Source organism: Corvus kubaryi, unplaced genomic scaffold, assembly GCF_017639235.1.
Source record: "Corvus kubaryi isolate FWS band 111438036 unplaced genomic scaffold, C.kubaryi_AGA036_p1.0 split3-73, whole genome shotgun sequence".
NCBI classification, from domain to species: Eukaryota; Metazoa; Chordata; class Aves; order Passeriformes; family Corvidae; genus Corvus; species Corvus kubaryi.
Window position 1 is genome coordinate 2233719 of NW_024582091.1, and position 24796 is coordinate 2258514.

A 24796-nucleotide genomic window follows, 5' to 3' on the forward strand; every position below is an offset into this window, starting at 1 on the left:
CATCACTGGGTAGGGGCTGAGCCTCCTGCCAGTGGAAGGAGTAGTAGTGGGACAGAAAAGGTAGGGAAGTGACAAGGAAGGGGTTCTGGAGGTCCACTTCTACTGCTCTGAATCGTGTTACAGAAAGTGGAGAAAGGGAAGGATAATAGCAAGTTCTGCAGCTTCTGGGAGCAAATCTTTATATTAGAAGTCATTCTCCACAGGCTGACCACAGCAGGAGTGGCAGTTTTTCAGGTCTCTGGTACTCAAAACAGCCAGCATAGGTGTATCTGGTTAAATGCTATCAGCCCTAAGCATCAGCTGACTGATCTTGTGTCAGGCAAGCAATACTTGCAAAATGTTTGTCTACATTATGAATTGATGGAAAGTTAAACTCACACTCTAGTATATCATAAAAATGCCAATGCATTTCAAGTCATGGTTACTGTGAAAGGCTTCAGTGTTCCCAGTGTCTTGCACTATGCCTCCACTTGTCCTAACATGCCTTACAGTTCTCTTCTGTCTTGTGACAATGTGTCTGAATGCTTTTGGTTAAGATTTAACTTCTTGAAAATGTTTTCCGGTTTCCTTTCTGATATCGAAACAACAATCTCTTTGTTAAGTGTGCATACATTTAATTGTATAAAACCAAAATTCAAAACTAAGAGTCTATCCACCCATCCCATGTATGTGCCCATCTATGTGTACAGGTGGACCTTATTTTATTTCCCTCTAAATACTCCAAACATGGATTAACTTCAAATACCTTAGTGGAGCAAGAAGATTTTATTCTGCCATTTGAAAACAAGACAAAAATACCAAACCCCAACAAACCAATCCAGGTCTTTTCAGTTCATGGTTGAAGCTAATAATTCTGTCAGCATTGTTCTTCACCTTTAGCAATAACCTTTCCAGAGACTCACTGAAAAATTCAAGACTGAGTAGCTCTTATGTGCAAGTTATTTTAAGGAAAAAAAATGTACAATGCCTGGTCACACACAGGTGGGCCTCTCAGTTATGTCAGGTCTGATGCAATGCCAGTATGCTAAAGCACCTCAAAATCTATGCTTACCTGTCACACGTCAGCACTTTCATTTTCAGTGTGTACCTCAGCTCTTACTGTATTCCTTGTTTCCTCAGTTGCTGAATCTTGTACTACTACACTTGTCAGGCTTTTCTCACTGCTGCTTTAGCTACTTATCATAAAAGCAGTTTGGGCATTCTGGCACTGTTCCAGTTAGAGTCTTATGTGTTTATTTTTTGTATGCTTCTCTCCCAGAAACTGGGATTGGAAAGAAATATTCCTGTTGCTACAAATTTATGGAGGCTGCTAAAAGCTTTTAGACAGCAGTGTTCAAACAAAACATAACAGCAAGGACAATTTCACTAAATAGCAAGTACTTTGACTTATTTAAAGTAAAGTAAGCTGAACCAAACTGACTAAAATGGCATATTTTCTTTGGACAGTGGAAACAGTAACACTACTGTGCCCCAACTAAGTATTTTTAAGTTCTCAGCTTCCCACATGATCGTTAAACAATTAAGAATAGTGTGAGAAAATCTTCTGACTTGAGGAACTGTCAGCATGCTTCTTAGGTCAGTGGTTAGATGAGACTGACAGGTTCCAGCTGGGAGATGTGCATTCAGAGTGTTAAAAATATAAGTCAGCCTTAATTGTATCTATTATCTTGCACAGCAGAAAAATATACTTCTTCCAATGCAAGTGGAAAAGCCTTTTACATAGAAACTGAGACATAGTTTTAATTCCTCTTTCATGTTCTAGATGGCATACTTGCATTTTTTTCTTATCAAAACCAGTAAATTTAAGGTTTATGGCAGTCCTTTAAAGTATCTATATACCTGTATTCCAGTAAGATACTTACATATTTTTTATATTCAAAGCACATAATTTCTTTGCATATAGAAATGAAGCTGGGGAGTGCATTACAGTCAGACATTGAGTTTATTTTCATATGCTGGAAAATCCCTAAAGTTAATCCACAAGCATTTATCATTCAGTGACCTGTTTCTGGCATTGAACATAGTGCTGGAAAAAGCATTTAAATACCCCCCAAAAAAAAGTTAGAAACAGAGAAGTTCCTAAAAGTAGGATTCAAAACAAAAACATCCTGAGTGGCTTATGTGCAAGATATCCAGTTGGAAACATCAGAGAGAGCATTGACAATTCTCAGACTTGAATACATATGGAAATAAAAAAGAAAGTGAAAACAGGGCTGGGGGTATTAAAAAAAACCAGACTGTTATGAGCAGTCATATAGTCTATTCTCCTATCACAACTCCACCAATCTTGATCTAATTTGTTCTTGAAAGACCTCCAATAATGAAAATTTCACACTCTCCACAGGCAAACTATTCCAGTATTTCACTAGCCCCTCTGAGAAAAGAATAAAAAAATAAAGAAAAACCTAACTTAGGATCCTGTTAAAGTAAGGTCAGCTGTAATTCCTCTATCTAGAAAGAACACAGATTCATTATTTCATTCATCTCTGGAACTACTTTTAGCTTATTAAAAGATTGTTACCAGGTTTCCCCTTAAATTTCTGGGCTTTTTTAGTCTAGCATAAAAAATTTATTGTTTTATATTCTGAAATATGGTCACTGATCTATAAGAAGTAGCTGGAATTTGGTATTTTTAATCTGCTACTTACCTCACATTTTTAAGACTGTGTGCTAAGGAGGGACATTTGTGCATAGCAACGTTTGCCAAAAAGGCAAAAGGTCCAAGTCTAATTCCATGCCCAAAACCACAGAACACCTAATTTTATGAGGAAGTAGTTTGGTGGCCTCAGAGTCATAGGTCTTGTGCAAACTGTAAATGGGTATTTTCAAGCCCAGTCTCCCAGTGTAGACATGGAATACAGTCATGGTCCTGGAATAATCTTTTTTCAGTACAGCAAAACGTACAAAGGTCTCTAGCTCCACAATGTACATCTATGCACTTCAAGCACAGAGGTATCCATAATGGCAGTACCCAGAATCAGCATTTTAAGAAGGAACTGTTGGCATCAGATATATTTTTATCATTACTGTGTCACAGATATTGAGCCTTTCCAAGTACTTACAATCCAGATGAGAACTTCCTTAAAGTAGGTACCTCCAGTTTTCTTTTCTAAACCTACTAGGGAGTAATTCAAATGGTGAAAAGCGGCCAAGGGTTTTTCAAGGCTCTTTAAAATTATTTTTAGCTCTTTTAAGAATGAGTGGGATAAATCAGGAAGAACAGAGTCAAAAGCTGAGTCCTGTATAGGAAGAAGAGGTGGGATAAAGAGGGGCATTTGCTCATGCCTGCCAGATGAACACGGCCGCTCTGTTGCACTCTTTCTGGTACCATGTCTCAGCCTCCAGACTCCTGCAACCCAGCACTGTTGAGCCATATTGAACCTGACAACTTGCTTTCAGTTTTTCATTCTAACTGCTCTTCTTGCCAAGCTTTTCTTATATTTTCTCTTATCATCTCTTAATCCCCAGCCTCAGTCTTCTCTTCCTTTTCTACCCCAGCACAGCAATCTACACCTAGGATAATCAGTGGCAAAGATGACATATGTCATTGTCAGTGTTGTTACTGGGGCCTTACTATTTCCTCTCAGCAGTTTTCTGTTATTATATAATTGTTAATTTCTCTCCATATCTATTTTGAATGCAATATGACTCATGTTTCTCTTTTCACTTCACAAATGAAATAAAAGCAATAACAGTAAGTTCTAATTTCCTAGATAGGAGTCAAGTTCTTTATACAGCATTCAGGACATTATTACAAGCATTTGCATTTGAGAAGACTGGAATTGAAAATATCTTCTGACCCTATCAGATTAACTCATATTAGATGTGTTCATATTCAAATTAGATGTTGTTGTAATAGATATGCAAAAAATAATTCCTCTTTTTGATAGTATGATCAAACTTGATTTCAAAAATTAATCTGACACAGCCAACTTATTAATTACAAATGTAACCCTGCAGGAGTGGTTTTACAGAAATTTCTGAACTAATCAAAGGCATTTTTATTTAGAAAGATCCTATAACGAAATCCATGAGCTGGACCAAATGTGTAAGTTTAATTAATTTTCAAAGAGAAAGCATACTGAATAAATTTTGAAATATGCTCTCCATTTCACAGTTTTTTGAAAAACATATGCCTCACTCAGACATACAAGTTGGAATAATTGTGCCAGAGTTGTAAAGTTATATATTAAAATGAGGAATCTTACATTTATAAGAAATTTATAGTAAAGATTAAACACCTTATCTTGTAAATATTTTTTCTCCCTCTATTTACAGAAATCTACACACCCGTAGCCACATATATTGGTGAAATTATAAATACAGCTTAAAATTCAAGAAAAAATTATTTGTGAACAAGCTAGATTGCTAAAATATCAAAGCTCCTTCTTGCACATAGTGATGAAATACAGGCAGACACAGTATCTGAAGTGTTTTAGGATTTTCTTCAGTTTGCTTAAGTTCTGTTCAGAATCTATTACTTTCTGAGACTCTTTGACTCCTGGTTATCCACTATCAAGTCCTGGGATGCTATGTCAAGTCCTGCACACATCTGTACATTTTTCCTTCTCCTTTCTGTGAATTCTGTTCTGTCCTTAAAAGTGGGGACTTTCTTCTTAAATTGTGCAAAGAACTTTTTTCTCCATTCACACACCTAATTATGTTTGGACATAATTTTCAAGGTTAGAATGGCAAATTTCAAACACTTTCTCTGCCATTGTGAACACAAAAATGTGAACATAAAATATAAAAACTAGAAATGTAAAAAGCCACACTTAACATTAGACCATTCTAAAAAAAAAGAAACTATGAAAAATATCAGACTATTTAAGAAATTTTAAGTGCTGGATCATATTTTCATTATACAGAACTGTGCTATTTGGTTGAACAATAGTGGAAGTAGCAGTAGCAGGCTAATCTCGTCTGGATAGATGAGTGGTAGAAAGATAAGGGATATATTTGCACAGAATTTCTGACAGCTGAGGAATCACGAGATCCTAAATTCCGGAGAGAAGTATAATATAGGGCCTCCTAAAGTTTATGGGCCAAACTCCCCTAGTCTAACAAGTACACACAGAATACTGTCTCTATCCTCACATGCTTAGAGTAACTGAGCTGCAGATTAAAATGCCAAAATTTCAGTACCTTTTGAGAAAAGACACCTGCCAGCTAGCCAGCAAAATAGCTCCCAACAGAAAAGCATCATGCCAAATCTCAGCTGGCCTTTTTTTTTTTTTTTTTTGTAATTCACAAAAGAGAACTCCCATCTTATGGTCTTTTTAGAAATATCTGAACCATCACTGATGGAACATCAAGCAAAATATTTTCTTGAAGGAGACATGGAAAACTGATGTTAATGTCTTACAAAGTTAAAAACAAGTAAATGCAAGTGTTAATCAAATCATGTTCTTAAATACGAGTGCTATCATAATTTCATTCTGTATCTAGCAGACCAGAAGCAGACAAAAGTTACAATAGGCCATATATGATATGGATAGAATTTGCAGCCTTATTCCTCTTCCCCAGGTCCCTGATATTATCACAGAATCATAGAATAGCCTGGGTTGGAAGGGACATTAAAGACCATCTGGTTCCAAACCCCTGTCATGGGCAGGGATACCTTTCACTAGACCAGGTTGCTCAGACCCCCATCCAGCCTGGCCTTGAACACTTCCAGGGATGGGGCATATACGTTTGACAAACAGTAACTACTCTTACCAAGAGCAGCAAGCTAAAATAGACCCTGTTTCAGCTTCAGGATATTCAAAAAGAAAAAAAAGAGAGGGAGAGAAAAGAAGTTACAGATTATGTCTTTAAAGAACTGGTTATGAAGTGATTTTCTAAAATAATAAAGTAATTCCTTATAACTACTGAATTTTACAAAATGTTCTGTAATACAATATAATGACCTGTGGTCTGTTTATAGGTATGTACATTACTAAAGAAAAAGTATTGAAAACATATTTTTCATTTGGTCTGTATTTGACTGCATGAATAGTTCTTAATACTTCAATTCTTCACACATGAAATACACAAGTCAATAGGTGTTTGGATCAGGTCATGATGTCAGTGTCTCTCTTGGCATACAGAACTATTGACAATGTTGTGTCTCTGTTTTGTGAAATAGCCTTGCAATGAAATTATAGAAGCCTACTCAAGAAGAAAGCAGTACCTTACCGTGGCAGATTGGCACAGGAGAATCCCACTGGTACATGCCATTTTGATGGCGCCTGCACGTCGCATTGTTGTGACCAATCATTCTATACCCAGGTTTGCAATAATAGCGAACTTTGCTTCCAGCAGGGCCACCTGTTTTATTTATAATTCCACCATTCCTCAAGGTAGGGTTTAAACTGCAATAAGGAGCTAAACATCAAAAAAATTGACATTATTAAAAACAAATCAAATGCCCTTAATGTACAAAATTAGATTATTTATTATATGAGAAAAATTTGAATACCACTAAAATTAATACTGAAACCTTTACAGTACTTTTGGAATCCTCAATGAAGATTCAGACTACTTATAAAGAAACAAGTTCAAACCCAAAATTTATAATCACAAACCAGTTTATATTACTGCATATAAGGAAGCTACAATCATGAAGCATATTGAATGTTCAGTAAGTTCGCTCACACTTAGTAAAGTCTACTTCAAATCTGATAACTTTATAGATACAAAGTTATTCTTTGAGCTACACACTATGCAAAACCAATTATGCAGCTTTATTAAAAAATTCAGTGCACTTAGACATCTAAGTCAAAGTTTAAACATTTTGTCAAATACGTTAAAAATTTATAAGGCAAATTACAGTACACTGATTCTTCAGATGTATTTTTTCAGATTGAAATGAGGCTTTTTTTGTACATGTTCTCACAAAGATATTACTTGGCAATTGTATTATTTTTTATGAAAATAATGTAACTTAACTGAGTGTAAGTTCTTAAATGTTGAATTTACACTTCATACAAAGTAAGATAGAATGCACCTGTTTCAGTTTTGAAATGAAAGTAAACCTTGTTAAACTTTAATCACTACTCTACTAATATTTTCTGCAGAGAGGTTTTCATGACTAGTATGGTACTCGAGGACCTGTGACATATAAATGGAAATTATTAGATATGTGCTGAGTAAGTAAAAAAAGTACAATTTTTTTTTTGTGTCAAAAGTGAGTAATGAAAACCATCTTTTAAAATAAGGTTGCAGGATCTGTCTGTAAGGATGGAATATGGGTACTTGATCTAGACTCAGATCAAGCAGTAGTACAGTATAGTTTGACACACTATATGCAGAGTTATAACATAAATCTGTTTGTAGAATGCAAACATTTATCCCTGGATAAAAGCAATATGAAATAATTACCTGGACTCCACACTGAAGCACAAGTCACTACGTACTGAAGCAGGTATGCACCATGTCAAGCTTACTGACATTATCTTTTCAGAAGCAGCATGGCAGGACCATGGCTTGCTGAAAATAACAGACTGAACATCCACTGCTGAAATGAGCCTATGAACATTCTTCACAGGGAGGACCGTGTTGAGCTCCAATGAGAACTAAATGTCAATACCAAAGACACTGAGACTGCAACTACTGTTAGAATATTCCCTCCATCATACTGAAGTGTATCTTAGGTATACCGTGATGTTCATTTTATCTTCTGTAGACAATTATCCAGTAGAAGTCATTTTGTTTTGTTTTCACAAGCGCATATAGATTTTGGTATACAGCTTTCAATATCTAGCTCTATTTTTTAATTTTTATTTTTAATGTGTATTTTGTCACCTTAAGGCGCACCTGTGGTATCAATTACCACCTAAAGAATAATGTTTTTGTTCATTGACAGAGGTCATAGAGTTGATAATATTCCTAACTGAAATGTTTCCTTTAAATGTCTAGATTTAGATGGAGTATATCAAAGTCAATATTTCTAAGCAATAACACCCAACATAAGCAGTAAAGCTAAGTCCAACATTAAAGATGCTGAAAAATGTTGTCATCTGTTGGAATTGTATTATATAGTTCTCAATTAAGCAACATTATTTCTACTTGAAATGTTATTTCTATACATTCTTTCACTTGGAGATTATTTGAAAAAAAACCCCACTAAATCATAAAGGAAAAAAATAAAACCAGAATGAAAATTAATAAGCCAAGATGGTCCAGTAAAAGAATTGTTTGGGGCCATGCTCTGTGTCCTTTATAAGCATGGTGACACTCACTTGCATGCCTAATCAAATTATATTACTTATCAAATTACTATTTAAAAGGGGACTTGACTTTTAAAGAAACACAATAAACATGGCTTTAATTTTCCTTTTGACATATTGAAGAATAAGTAATATTGTTATTGCAAAACAAGCAGATTAAGATCTCTAAAATCAGCTCCAGTAAGTGCTATTTAATTTTAAATATCCTAGATTTTAAGAATAGCAGGTGAGCCATAAACAAAATATTCAATTCAGACAAAATTCCAAATTTATTACATCAGTACTGCAATTCTAGACAGAAAATATTTGTCTGTAGCCCACTAATACTGTATAACAATTCTAACCATACTGTTTTTCTGTATAGTACCTTTCATGTCTTCTTTTTTCTATCTCCTCCTATAATCATTTAATGTGGTCTAGTAATTCTTTTATTAAACTGCTAACATTCAGTTATTCTAACAGTAAATTCTTGGCTAGACATAAAAGCATAGGGTTTTTTACCCATAACAAGATTTTTAGCATAAAATGTTAAACTTTGTGTTCTAGGTGCCAGGGTATTTATTACCATGTTTTAGCTGTGCTAATTACAACAATAAATATATATGAACATCCAGAGAGAATAGCTTTAAAATGGCATGAAATATGGAACAGTCAGGCTGCTGAATTACACAGAATGATGTTGAAATACTGAAAATTTCCTTGGGATCCAAAGGGGAAATTTATCAGTCATAATTGTTGCTTATGTTGTAACAATTAATAATGTCTTGAGCCCAAAGGCGTGGTTCAAGCTGTCCAGTGAATCAAGTGGTGTTCGGGAAAAAGTAAAGCAAAAAAAATCTTTTGAACTAAGAAACTGGTAGAAGAAAACAAGGAGGGAGACAAAACAGCAATATGACTCAGAATTTACTCCAACAACCCTTTAAAAATACTTAATTTCTAAAGTTTATTGTTGCAGATCTTCTACAGAAGACTATATCCTCCTTTCCCAGACACCTTGATGACTCCTGTATAGTTGCTGCTTTCAATCATCTCTTCAACCTACTGTTACTAATGCTTACTTTTCCTGACAATCCAAGATGAGTGAGTGGCAGCAGCTGCATGGACCTGGAGGAAATAGGCAAGGGGAGATCTGGGAACTGAGATGTCTTGGTAAAGCTTTGTGGGCATCTGCCATTGTGAAAGTTAAAGGCAGATGTTCAAGTGTGAATATAAAATGATAGGATGTGTTTGACAGGATAGAGAGGTTATAACTGGAGAAAAAAGAGAAAGAATATTTGACACAAAGGTGCTGATTTAAGAGCCGTGAAGAAGAACAGCCATGACAGATTGTGCAAAGAGATAAGAAATAGTAAGGGAGGCATTGGAGGCCAGGAGAAAGGGGTGAAAATAACAGAAAGAGAAGGATTTGGTTAGCTGTTTGAAGTGGTACCAAAAGGATTGATGCATCAGAGACTGAGATCGTGTTCAGAGTAAAATATGATTTGGGGAAAGAAACTAGAAGGAAAAAATCATAAAATCAAATGAAATTGACTAGTGGGAGACAAAGAGAAGATCAGGGACAGAAGAAAGGAAGGAGCAGGATAACAAATTAGGGGAGTCATTGTAAAGAGGAAGCAAGGGAAATTAAGATGGTAAGCTAGATGGGAAAGAAAATAGATAAAAGCTGGTTAAAGAAAAATCTTATGTTTTCCACTAAAAGTAGACTGTGATTTGTAGAGAGGGGTGGATAAAGGGTGACAGAAAGAAGGGTTGGGGAACACAGCTAGACTGTCTTAGCAAAGGTACTTTGACCAGAATGAGTATAAGGTTTGGGACAAAAAAGTATGGTGAATGGGACTACATGAAGTGAGGTGGATTCCTTGAAGTACAATGAACAGTTCACCAGATAGCAGTACAGAAAAGATTCCACATATCAGAAAGGGGCTGTGCTCCCAGAGTACCAAACTTTACAGTTTCATGACTGTTAATAGTGTCTCTGAAACCCGTAACATGCATTTTGTGATGCAAACCATATATGTTTGGATAACTTATGTTTAAAACAGTTATTTAACATAGATCAGAACCATCTTCCACTCTTACAGAAATGTTTATTAATGACATTTTAAAGTAGTGGCAGTAGTCTAGTAGTAAGTCAGAAGCCAACAACGAGGTTACAGGCAAGCACTGCCTATAATCCACATCCATGTAAAGGTCCTACTAAAACTACAGTATTTTGTGCTGCCAAGGCTGCATAATATGTATAGAAAAGGGTGATACTCAAAAAAATGTATTGTATCTAAAGCTATAGATAGCATGAAATGAAGAAAAGCATTTTAAGCAGACTATCTAAAAATTCTGAAAATTTTTTATTTTACAACTCTGAAAGTACACATGTTGATACAGTAAAGGAATAGTGGTAAATTCAGATACAATTCCTTTCTTAATCTATAGTGTAGTAATTTTTAATTTGTTCTTTAAACTGAACTCCCTTCAGAGCCCAGGATAAAGCACACACAACTTCTAGGATCAGGAACTGACATATGAACATATGAACACAAAGCAATAAATAAATGTCTGAAGACCTGAAGTGTAAGCAAATACTTGAAGAATGCCAGACTGAAAACTGCAGCCACTGTCAACTGAAAATTTTGAGCTTAAGCAGAAATCCATACCATGAACTCATAAAATACTGCAGCCTTGTGTCAAGGACCACTGTGATAAAATGCTGGTCTTTTCCCAGCCAGTTTCTGAAAGGGGACTCTGTCCTGGAATCTCATGAGGCTTAGCTGAAATAGGTGTAATGACACAGGAGTGCTGTCATCTAGGAATGACAATGTTTTACCACAGAATGTGATAAACTTTTATGACCTTTCCAGTGACTGAAGTAACTTTACTGTCATATATTTAATTTACTTTTCCAAACGACATATCGTCCACATTCTTTCAAGACCACTTAGATAACAGTGTATTTTGCAAGGAAACATACTGAACATTTTCAGCTCACTTATAATCAAAACATTCAGCTCACTTAACATCAGAGCATTTGTAATTTGCAACTGAACGCCAACAAGATAATAGCTTCCAGCTAAATCACATATCAGTAGACAATGGATGTGTGGACAACAACACAGATAAACACTGATCTTGCATTTGCAGGACCACACTCTTCCTTCTAATAAAGCATATTCTCTTAATAGCTGGAACTTTTAAACATTTCTGCTGAGAGGTTTTTTTGCTGTTTGAGACACTCTGTCTCAGGGAAGTTCAATTAAATGACTCCCAGTTAAAAATTAAAATTCTTTTAAACTCAATGTCCAATCCCCCCCAGATATTTTGTGGAACTCAGTCTCTACATTGAATAATACAAAATTTTATCAAATAATTTATTTTAGCAAAGGACTTGATTTCCCAGAAGTATCTTTGATCAGTAGTCAAAAAACTAATATGAAGAAGATATTTATAACTATTCACAGAAACAGTACTATCTTTGAAATAATAAATAAATGAAAAACGTTCCTTCAAATCCCACAGTGCTTTGTTTAGCTTACATGCTAGATTTTATGTTGAGAGATAAAAAGTCTCAGCTTACTATACTGCTTCCTTATAACTTTCCCTTTTGGATACTTAATTGTCCTCATCACCATATTACTGGGGAATCTTATGTCTTTGTGCTGCTATTGTTTAAATATCCGATGTAGTAGAGAGTTACTGTCATACTCACTTTATAGATAAGAAATTGGACACTGGCTTAAGTGAGTAGGTTAAGGTCACACAAGAAAACTAAATATACCTTTTCTGATTACTAAACAATTTTCTTAATTAATGGACCTTCCATTCCAAATGTGGTTTTTCACTTTGCAATGTACAGGATCAAAATGGAGAGCAATACTCAACCAAGCAACAAAAAGGGATCAGGCTGTCACTCTTTTTCTTTTGCATTTTATTTTAAATCTAACAAATAAACAACATGAAAAGACAAGACGAATTTGTAAAGGCCTATTCCCTCTTTAGTGATATAATTGTCAATGCCTGCCCCTTCAAAAATTAAATATCTGACTAAATAACCTGCTATTTATATGACAGCTATTCTTGCTGGTGTTTCAACATTTATAAATCGTCCTGCCTATTTTTCTTGATTCACGGTACTGTATAAACCTCCACTGTGACCTTCCTGCTGTGCAAATCACCACCTAAAAGTTTGTGAATCAGAGAAGAAACAATTATACAGAGTCTGATGAACTTCTTCACACAGTTCCCTTGTCACTTCTAGCCATCTACTGGGAAATGTAAACACAAACGAATCAATATTCTTTTATTGTAAATTGAAATAGAGAGAGAGTAGGAACACTTGTTTAACATGTCCAAAGCTTAAAAATAACAAATGAACAGTGAAGAATTAGGGTTCTTGCAATAACATATCAGGTTAAAAGAGCATGATAAAGGTGTGCTGGATTAATCCTGGCTAGATGCCAGGTACACATCAAAGCCGCTGAATCCCTCCCCTTCTCAGCTGCACAGGGGAGAGAAAATATAACAAAAGGCTTGTGGGCTGCAAAAGGGACAGGGAGAGATCACTCAGCTGTTACTTTCATGGGCAAAACAGACTTGACTTGGGGAAATTAATTTAATTTTTTACCAATCAGATCAGAGTGAGATAATGAGAAATAAAACTAAATTTTGAAAAGCCTCTGCCCCACCTGCCCTCCCCTTCCTCTCTTTTTTTACCAGATATGCTGGTTTGTCTAGGATACAGTTCATTTTCTTCATAGGCACTAATATGAGGCTGTGTTTTGGATTTCTGATGTAAACAGTGTTGATAATACAGGGATGTTATTGTTGAGCAGGGCTTACACTGAGTCAAGGCCTTTTCTGCTTCTCACACCACCCCACCAGCAAGGAGGCTGGGGGTGCACAGGAATTTGGGAGGGGACACAGATGGGACAGCTGACCCCAACTGACCAAAGACATAGTCCATAAGATATGGTGTCATGCTCAACAATAAAAGCTGTGAGAAGAAGAAGGAAGGACCAAGGTTGCAAGTTATGTTCAAGTCACCGTTAAGACTGGTGGAGCCCTGCAAGATCTCCTGGAAATGGCTGAACTCCTGTCAATGGGAAGTGGTGAATGAATTCCTTGTTTTGATTTGAATGTGTGTGCAGCTTTTGTTTTACCTATTAAATGTTACCTATTTATCTCATCCCACAAGTTCTCACTTTTATTCTTCTGATTCTCTACCCCATCCTGTATCTTGCTGTGGGAGGGGGGTGAGCAAGCAGCTGGGTGGGCCTTAGTGGTGTGTTAGGGTTAAAGAGCAATACAGGGCTCAACTTCACTCCAGATTCCCTGGCACAGGGGAAGGGGAATCACTGCTGCACTCAGTTCATCACATGTTGTTTCTGCTGCTCCTTTCTCATTTGAGGGAGTACTCTTCACACTCTTATCCTGCTCCAGCATGGGTCCCTCCCACAAGAGACAGTCCTCCATGATCTTCTCCAATAGGAGTGCTTCTCGCAGACTGTAGTTCTTCAGAATCTGCTCCAGCATGAGTCCCTTCCACAGGCTGCAGTCTTTCAGTAACAGACTGCTCCAGTTCATGTCCCCCATGGAGTCACAAGTTCTGCCAGCAGATCTACTCCAGCTAGGGCTCTTCTTTCTGTGGGACCACAGGTCCTGCCAGGAGCATGGATTTACAGGGTCACAGCCTCTTTCAGGCATCCACCTGCTCTGTCATGGCATCCTCCAGGGGCTGCAGGTGGATATGCTCCACCATGCACCTCGATGGGCTGCAGGGTGACAGCCTGACTCACCATTGTCTTCACTATGGTCTTCACCATGGGCTGCAGGGGAAAATCAGCTTCAGCACCTGGAGACCCTCTTCCCCCTCCATCTTCACTGACCTTGGTTTCTGCAGAGTTGTCACTCATGTATTCTCATTCCTTCTAGCTGCTGCTGAGTATATATATATTTTTTTAAAGTATGTTATTGCAAAGGCACTACCACCATCCGTGGCCAGCCATGGGTCCATCTTGGAACTGGCTGGACCTGATTCTTTTGGACATGGAGGAAGCTTCTGGCAGCTTCTCACAAGAAGACATACTTGGATCCCCCCCCTGCTACAAAAACCTGGCCACTTTAACCCAAGGCACAAGGTTAAATAGTTCTATTGGCAGGAAATTAAAAATTAGCTAAGTAACCACTTGATTTATTTACTCTTGAATGACTAACCAAAAGTTAAACAAAAGCCTGTAAATGTTATAGTGGCAACGTCAACTTGAAAAGTAGCAAATGAAGTACCCATCTTGTTCCCAAGTCCTCGTGCCTCCAGCAGATATGCCAGGTACTGTAGTGCACTTTATCTCCTTCTACCAATAATTGGGGAAAAAAAATCATCTGCCTCTTCTTAGTTATGCTTTTACCGTAGCTTGCATGGATAGAAATGTGCATGTAGGGTTATAAATAATTGAGGGATGCTATGCAAATACTCTGTAGATTAAGAAAGAGACCATTTAATATCTAGGCATTAGTGCAGTTAGGAAATGTATAATTTAGACTAAAATCTATGCTATTGCCTCTATAATATGTCAAAGCCTTTAAAAGAATACCCATCTCCTGTAATGCTACAGCTTTTTTCTACTGAGATTTAGCAAAAAGCCTTATACTACATGATAGCAAACATACTAATAATAAGCAAACAGCTTACACAATTAAGGTTGTATGCTAAAGAAAATATTAAGCATTCCCATAAAAGCTTCTAGCACTTTGTAACAGTGAATAAAATTTGTATCTACAAGTGAAATCTAGCTGTGACAAAACCACATTTTACAAAATTTTGTGCACAGACATAGCTGGAGAAGGGTTATGGGAGGGCAGTAATACATTTCAATAGGTTCTTCATCGTGAGGGAGCCTGCTGGCTTAGTCACAGCTGCCACAGTATCAATAGCCTTTTTGGGATCTTGTATTTTTCCTACTTTCATGATGTTGCTCTCCCTCATTAGGATTCAATTCCAATTGTTTATGCTGCTGCTCACTGTTCCTCTTCTTTCATGCTGATTATTTCAATTGAATCTCATGTAAAATGGACAGAAGTTTAGAGAAAAAGGGAGGCACTGACTGTTAGTGAAATGGAAAAAGCTAAACTCTTGTTTGTTCCTAAAACGTAGCCATAAGGATTGCATATCTGTTTCCAGTCCTCCAATTTTATTGTTAGTCATAGCTAGTGCCATGATTGAGCGTAGCAATTACAGACCACTTCTTCAGTACTGCAAAACATGTTTTGTGTACATGCAACGGTACAAAATAATTTCCCATTCCTCAAAAATTAGTCTCCTTAATAATTTGATACTTACAAAACAAATTCTTTACCTTAAGTCTACTAATGTAACCCTGATATTACTTCCTCACTTTGAATTAATGACTGAAAGCCCACTCGCTTCACTGCCGCACTTGAGGACTCTGATGCAACAGGTTCTCTTTGTTCCCTCTTGCACACTCTCAATCCATCTATTAAGTCCTGCAATTTTTTTTTTACTATGGAAAAAATCTCCAGTATGCTTGAAAACAACTTTCCCCATCCCTCAGCTTCAGTTTGCCTGTAGTAATCATCCAAAGGTGCAGGTGAAGATAATGCTTTAATTGACTGATTTTTTTCTTGACTTCTCACAGTTTCTGCTTAGTTTTTAAATCCTCTGAACAATAATTATTATGCTCTGAGCTGATCCCTAATCTTATGTTTCAGTAACAAGAGAAACTTTCCAGAAATTAGACAGGCAGTGCATGGATGGTACAGAAAAGGAGTGAGCTTCCCAAAAACTGTCTCCCCAAAGAGCATGACTAAATGGGAGATACCTGGTGTTTTATGAAATGTTCTGCTAAAACATTCTTAGTATTCCTTTCTCTACGTAATTTATACTGACAATTATTAGCCACCAAAATTAACACACACAACCTTTACATTGCTAATCAAGTCCAAACAGAGAAAAAGCAAATGTTAATGACAGCAATTATCACCTTTATCTCTCACACACACTATTCACATCATGTAAATGATCTCTAAGCCAAGCCTTTTAGCAGCAATGTGTCTGTAGATGTATGTGTGGAAACATCATAAACAGGCTGCAAAATGAGTAAGGGTCAATATGTCTACACATAACATATAATCCAGTACTGCAGTATGCTTCTTCTTAATTTTTATTATTAATAAGGGAGATAATTTTGGCACTATTTAGATAGACTACTTATGTATTTTCATGTTACCACCATACCAGATTGATATTCTGGTATGATTGACATACCTTGAATGGTAACATTCAAGCCTATTGAAGAAATGAGGGGCTTATTTCCACGCCGGGGGGCGCCGGGCCCCAGTTTTCCATTTATTTGTACATGAAGAAAACCACAGTAATGAGAGTTGTGAACTGCAACTCTACAAAATTGTAAACCTAGTAATTGTGTACTGAATTGCAGCTGAAGCACCACACAGCATTTCAGGATCAAAAATTCTCACGTCTGAGTACTTCTGTGTAAATCTAAGGGTTATCCCTACCACTACATTTCAAAGGCCTCTCTCCAGGTCTGATAAGACAAGAGAACAGGTACAAAGAGGAGTATTAATTGAAGAAGTATTAATCTGGAAATCTCTGGCACACTGGAAAAAAATGGAAAGACCAAGTTCTGTGCTTACCTTAAACTTACAACAGAATGATTACACATCCTTAAAATGTACATTATAATAAATTATCTTCAGAGAAACAGACATTATATTACAAGTTCTATTTGATGCTGAACAGTTGTCATGGCTTTAAGTATAGGTGGACAACAGTATACCCACAAAGTATAATTTAATGGAAAGCATGAATAGTTACCGGAGTAACGGATCTTGAATCCTTTCTTGCTGGTTGCATGATCAGTTGACCAGCGGAGATACAGCTGATTCATTCTGCTTGTGAAGTTCAGTTGCCCAGTATGATTTCCACTTAAAGCAACCAGTAAAGGGCTTTGCCCAGAAGAACCTTCAGAGAGGAATTAAGACACTATTGAAGTTTTAAAGTACTATGAGTTTAAATAATTCTTTCATTATTTTAACTCAGCTGTGAATGTGAACACGGTAGAATAGGAAATAGCCTGACACATCCTTGTCAGAGAAATAATTAGCATATATCTGTTTAAGCTGTCCATCTGGTTTTAGGTTTTCACTAGAGAGCACTATAATTGTTTTATATTTCCAAGATAAAAAAATCTTGGTACAAACAAATTGAAATATAAAGCAATTAGTGATTTCACCATAAACACTGAAAAAAGTAGTGGATTGAAAAAAAAATATTCATTTCTATTTGGCACAATTACATTGAATAAGGTTGGGTTTCTGCTCCTTGCCCTTTTAAATCTATTATTTATTTAAGCTTTTTTATAACTAGTGAGTTAGAAATATGTATACAAATTTATTTTGTATACATATTTCAAATGTATACATTCTTTGGTATTGTACATCTTGCATAATTTAAACACCACCATGTTATATAGTGAGCACAGTAGCTAAAAAAACCTGTCACATGTAAGATCATCACTGTGTCACTGTGGAATACAGATATGTACAAGTGCTACAAATTTATACACTTCTCTAGGACTCAGTTCTGTTAATTAAAATGTTTATTATAGTTTCATTTTAGTGTAGAAAGATATACATTTACAGTAAATACAAGATGCTGAAAAAATGTGTCCTGGCCCTAAACCACAATAAAATCCTGGAGGCATAGATAATGATTTCAGGACTAATTATCTAACAACATATATGAAAGAGAAAAAAATCCATATATCAATCCAATCTCCAACTGGAAGCTTTCTACAACATGAAATGGCATTTTTTTCCTCCATATGAAGGTTATGTTTTCTACAGCTGAACCACTCCCTTCCATATGCTCACTATGTCTTTTGCTCCATGCTTTTTCAATTTTAAGAAAGCCATGTTCAACCAACATTATCTTGGTCAGAGTTGCTATTACAAATAAAGAGCTTCTTCATTCATTTTTTGCTGAGTTTGAGCAGCTACAGCCTGATCAGGTCTTCTTATGTTACATGAGAATACAAAAATAAAACTGAATCAAATGACACCTAAAAGTTGAATACAATTGTTGTCAGCCCCATACAGTTCAATCAAAAAGGTGTATTTTCTGATTGGGACATTTCAGGTACAAAAGGGAGGCTATGGAAGCCACAAAACCATAAATATTAACATTACCTCCCAGTTCTTAGGAACTGCATTTCAGTCACCCTAATGACAATACTACAACTAAGTATTACTTAACAAATTCTGAATGCATATACAAAATAAGAACAAATAAGCATTGTTTTAGGCATAGGTTGCTCAGCATGCCCGCATCAAAATGCTTCATGACTTGTTTGTTTATCATATTAAGGAGTTAGTGTTTGATGGTTACAGTGTAGGATAAATGATAAGGGATGCCAGGGTCAATTCCTGTTTTTGCTTGAAAAAATTATTTAGAAGATGACATTTGACTCAGTTACTCTGAGCTTCACTTTAGGTTTGTAAATCTGTTTAATACACTTGTTACAGTTTGGAATGTAAATGTTATTTCAAAATTCTCATATTAAGGGACTAAAAAAGGGACTTCTACAAATAAACTACCTACAAAGAGGTAGGTGATAGGTAGGTGATCCTTATTAGTGATCACGAAATTAGTTTTCAGCACCATATGCCACACCACATTTTTTAGTCATTGGGAGATCAGAGGATTGATTCAATGTCTTTTAGTTTGCTTTGTTTTTCCTGGAGCTGAGTTTTAGTGTCTGTACCTTACCTAGCAGTCAGCTCTTCAGATGGTGTTCAGGAAGGTCAGCAGCATGACTCAGTTTTTCTTGAAACTGACATTTATTTAATTATTATTTCAGAGTGTGTCTATATAAGGAAATAAATATTCAGCTTCTGGTGTGGTGATCTGTCATATGATGTTCTCTTGAATATTAGATAAAAGTTGACATTTCCTTTTATTTTCAGTGATAGGTTTTGGTTTATTTCAGAGAGAAAAGAAGAATATTTTCTGTATTAAATGAATGCTGTTAAGTGTAAATAGTATGAATGCAGTGTTTTCAAGTTCAAAATATTTTAATAATTATGTTCATATAACATTTATGGCTTCTCTGGTTTAGAATCCAGGTAGGATTTTCTAAGGGTATGACTGGTAAGTAGGAATGGCTTGTTGACCCAGTTGACCATGGTGACCTCAGTTACTGGATGCCTGTCCTGATCATCATCCAGCTACTGAAGCACCATAATGTACAGTGCAGTCAGGTAGGTGTAGTCCCTGCTGTGGGTTGCATTCCAAAGCTGCCTTACAAGGCAACCAGAGACATGTGCCTTAGCAACCCTAATTCTCTAAAATTTGTGTTGCAAATCTTTATACAGATTCTGCATAAAGTTTGATGATGTATCTTTACCTATTATAGATAGATCAGTGCAGTTCTACTAATCTAGATAAAGTACACTGTCTTAAACCACACAAGGCCCCACAATATGACATATATTTGCTGCAAAATGCACCAACATTTGAGTCTGAGTTATAGCCATCAGTGGAAGCAGCATGCCACATCAGCATTGCCTTCTGCCTCCAAAAACTCATCATGCTGAGATGTACAACTAATTAGTCCAGCAGAGCACATTGCTAATGTGGCCACAGGGACAAAAGCAAGTATCTCTGCAAGGCACTGCAATGTGCCATATTTGAATATCAAATTGTTGAGAGCTAGCTCAGGAATCTCTACACGACACTGTAGTTGAGAGGTTATAAATATGCCATTATCTTTTTCACTTAAGGTTGCTGGTAGGTGGTAGAAAAAATTGCTTCTGCAGAGCTGCAGTAGGGATGAATTTGTAAAAATATTATTTCATGCTATGAAATTAAAGGGCTTAAAAATGTAGAAACTACATTAACTCTCCTCTCAGATCTATTATTGATAATCTGGTTTCATTACATTTAAATTCAGAGGAAAGAAAACAAAAATATACATCAGTAAAATTATGCCATTTCAACAGAATTTCTCAAAAGAAAACAAAGAGATCAGACCACTAGAAAAGTTCCAGTCATGCTACATACTGTCTTTGATACAAAATAGAATGGAGGAAAAGCAAGTCTTAATAGATTTTTTGCAGACTATTTTCTGCATTAACCTCACCTGGACCAGCATACATGTTGTGAAGAAAAAATATGCTAATGAAGTGGTATTTATAAAAGCATTAAAAATATTGTGATTTTTTAGAATGTTTTTTACCAAAAAGTGAAAGAAAAAATTAGTAATTTTAGACATTAGAAACTTAATGTTTCAGAAGAATACCTGGATACCTCAAAAGATAGGACCTTTTAATATTTTTCATGCTGTGAAACTCCCATAGTGAATATTCATCATTTCTGTCATAGTTATAATATATTCTTGGTTAATAAAGGAAGATATGATAATGGTCTCTAAATGAATAAAAATATATTTAAGAACAATCAGAGACTAGTTATCCTTGTCAATCAGTGAGAACATAATAAGTCATAATAAGTTCAGAATGTAGTAGAAAATAAGAATTAAGTAGGGCCCTTTGAGAGGTGACTATTAATAACACTAGAACACGAGGTTTGGTAGTTTCTCTGCTCTTTGTCCCAAAACAGAAGGTTGAATGCTTTAACAGTGGTGTATTCAAACAGTGAACAGCACTGGTGTGCTAATGCTATGGAGAAAGCAGACAGAGTATTTGAACTCAAATTTCAGTATTTAGACTCAAATAATTTTATTAATTTGGACAAATGGAATTATAACCCCAAAACACTTCTTCAGCAGAAACGAACCATTATGGACCAGCATGTTAACTTCTCCTTTCAGACACCTCTGTGCATTTCCCAGGAAACAGAAAACCATGTGACTTTCCTAGGGAAGCTGCAGCTGTTAGTGCTCCTCCTGTAACAATACCTAAGAAAATTTAAAATCTTCTTTGCCTTGAATACATCTATAAGGACTTCCATTGGCTAATAGATTTAGATTTAAGGCAAAAGTAATAGGAATTCTGAATCATAGTTTAAGTTTCAGTATCACTGCATTATGAACCCAACAACTGGAAATCAAGGCTCACTCCGCCCAATATTTGTTCTTGTGTAATTAGATAGAATTTAAATCTCTCTTACCATCAAATACCTCCAGCTCATCAAATTGCTTTTCACTTTGAAACATTTCTACAAAAATGGAGATGTTATATCCTGGCTCAACCTTAATAGTCCAAGAACACGTCTGAGAATTGGGATAGGTGCCTGGATACCCTGGACTGAGGATCACTCCTGATGATTCTGTACGAATTTCATTTGCTGGACATTGTGCTGCAAAGGACACAAAAAGAACACCAAGAATAGCAATGAAACGATGTGCTTCTTCTCCATGAAATGCCTGCTTTAGGTTCAGTTTCCAAATGAAAACATGTTAAAACCATATTCTAGATGGAAGGGAAAAAAGTTCCCTATAATATGCACCGAAACCAGACTACTTTTATAAACCTTTCATTTAGGAAATATTATATTAATTTATTAATGATAGTAAAGCATCCATGCAGAAAGAAATTTGCTAGAGTCCAAAGCAGTTTCAGTCGAGGGATTTACATATGTTGGTGCAATCATTCACGCAGGTGAGGTAAAAGTACTGGTACTTTTCATTTGGAAATTGTTTTCTATTTGAGGTCATAAAAAAAAGACCCAGCTTTAAGAATAAAGCCTGTTACATGAGCATGACAACTTATTGGAACATCTAGGCATACCAGATCATTTGAAAGTACACAAGTTCTATGTAAAGTGTTCATTTTGGATACAGAATGCTCCAAGACATCCAAGTAAGACCTTCTTAGCAACCACTTCCCCTGTTATTTAAAGTCTGAACTTGTAACAATACCAGGTAAAGTTTCACCTGGTATTCATAGGCATTTATGATCTCTGCATACTGAATGGAGTATACTATATTAAAATACTGTAAATTTTATACCCTAAACACTGGTTTGATTAGGAAGTTTTGTTAGTCACTGTTTTTCTTTAACATTTTGCCTCTCATGCAGGACCGATTTTTTCAAATCTGTTTCCTGTTGAAGTCTGATACATTTTGTCCACAGTTTCACAATATACATTCATTATAAAAATGGTTTTTGTGTAAGATCCACAAATATATCTTGACAGAAATGCATTCCTGAAAATCATCTGGCACAGTACCCAAGCACTTAAATAAAGGTACCTCAATTTTTGTGACCAGTACAGGAATATTTCTTCCTGTCACAATGCTCATCATGCTTTAACTTACATCTCTACACTTCCCTAGCAGCAATTAAAAAATGAAAGATATTTGTAGAAAGAGGATATAGGGACAGGATGAGAGCAGCAGCTCCAAGTGTAGAAACAGAAATCACAACTGTTCAACTACTGGTAAATATAAACTCATGCACATGGACAGCATGTTCTCTAGGGTGCCTAGGGCTCTGTATGTTAGAAAATACCTGGCAAGTTAACACAGCACCAAACATTTTGAGAAAATCCATCCTCAGACAGAAAGGGAAAAGGAGCTGTAAGAAAACTGTGATGTGGTGTGATTATAACTGCTCTGGAGGTAATTTATTGAGAATGATGTAGAAGTGGTCACGCAGACAGATTTTTCTTGCCTGTCAGATATGTCATCAGACTCGTATATAGTATCCTAGAACTTGGCCTTCTATCATATAAATATATTTTTTGACTACTACAACATAGTGGCACAGCTCAGGAAAATGGAAAGTGTTCTTGTATCTTTAAAAAATATGAAGCTGATCTAAACAAGGACAATATGAACAACTGTAAATTACAGGTAAAACGTAGAAATATGAGAAGGCAGTTCAAAAATTAGTTTGAAATACATTATGCAAATTGCATAGCAAGTAGCAATTTTTTTTCAAGTCTATGAGGATCAAATAGTTTGGTATAAATGCAGTTCCATCCTGCATCACTCCTAAAGAAATACAATCAAATTGGACAGGGTATTGAGAAGGATGAGAAGAAGGATTAAAGGTATGAAATATCTTCTGTTCTATAGAATCATGACATAAGTATGGTGATTTTTTTCCCCATAACAACTGGAGGACATGAAGGCAAAACAGCAGGTGCCAAGTTCAAAGCAGACAGAGAAATAACTTCACACGTTACATTAATAAATTGTGTAACTTCTTGCACAAAACTTTGTGGATTTAAGGCATTTACATAGGTTCAAAATAGGGCTGAATGATTCTACTGAAGAAAGAGCTCTACAGGATTCAAAATATAAAGCACATTGCTGCCTTAAGAGTGGTTTAGCTACAGTTGAGTTGAGGCCTTAATTTTCTTTGAGGATTTTCTATCCTTCACTGGAAAATCATTACTGACCAGTGCTAGATATGGCACACTGGGTATAGAGTCTGTTATACAGAATTTCTGATTCAGAAATACATATTTCCACCCTTCAGTTACTTAGGTTTTCAAAGTGCAATATGAGTACTTTCAAATATTTATCTAGGAGTAAACACTATAAAGATGGTCATTAAAAGCACAACTTTTAAATGATCTACCAATATTTCACGTGGTTCATAAATACAAGCTAGGGATTTATCATAAAATAAGAATTACATTAAACATTTTTCTCCATAGTAATACTGGGGAGGCTGGGATAGAAATAAAACCAAGAAATTCTACTTTTCAGATCCTAAAATTAAAATTAAAACTTGGCTGAAGAAAGGAAATCAGGTGCATCCCAATTTACCTCAAGAAATTCCTCCCTTATGTCTGTCCAAAATAACTGCGCCAGAATCTTACTCTAATGCCTCCAGTTCTATTGTCTACTGTCTCTGAATCACTCGATGGCACTTTTATTTTTCATTACCAGATTATTTATTTTGATGCCATCCTTGTAACAAAGTTTTGCTGTATTCACAGGATACAGCCAGAGAAAGCACAGCAGTTTGCACAGCATTTGCAAGAATTGTTATAGATGGCTTATCATGATCAGACGCTCCTAATATCTCTGCAGATTTTACTATAACTTTTCAGTTTACTTCAGGCTTTTATTTTACATTTACACTCTAATTGGCACAGTCAACGTTAAGTTACTGCTGTTACTGTTAACTAAAAAATGAAGTCTGGATTTGCAGTATAATCATCTTATTAAAAAATTACAGTTATAACAGAGAAATACATTGATTAAAAAAAGAAATCAAACCTTAATAAGTATTCAGTTATCTGATCAAGAAAGATACAGAAGTACACCGTATTCCTATTACTTCTGAATATTTTATGATGAGGGTCCTGAAATGAATAATGATTCTTTTCCACTCGAAACAAAGACATGGAGTCTCATCTCGGAATCCATGGCAGATACCAGCTAATTCTATGCACGAGTCAAAAAAGGGGAGGTAAAAAACCCCACTTTATCTCAACTATGGGTGTTCATGAAGATAAATTACTTATAAATGCATAAAATATATTACAGCATGTCAGAGACTGAAATATTATATTTTATGACTTAAACATTTTCTTAAAGGACTTCTAAAACTGTATTACAAAAGCTGCAGAGAAGACTACT

The 24796-nt window shown here is 35.8% G+C and overlaps 1 protein-coding gene across 2 annotated transcripts in view; it reads right to left on the minus strand.

Annotated features, from left to right (window-relative positions):
• The window catches only part of CSMD1 (CUB and Sushi multiple domains 1), a 1103023-nt gene that overhangs the window by 76964 nt on the left and 1001263 nt on the right, over positions 1-24796 (minus strand). For both annotated transcript variants that reach the window (XM_042017326.1, XM_042017325.1), the window contains exons 47-49: positions 21367-21555; positions 17053-17199; positions 6178-6366 (exon numbers count right to left, since the gene is read on the minus strand). In XM_042017326.1, the coding sequence (XP_041873260.1) occupies positions 6178-6366; positions 17053-17199; positions 21367-21555 (525 nt within the window). The remainder of the gene's footprint in view (positions 1-6177; positions 6367-17052; positions 17200-21366; positions 21556-24796) is intronic.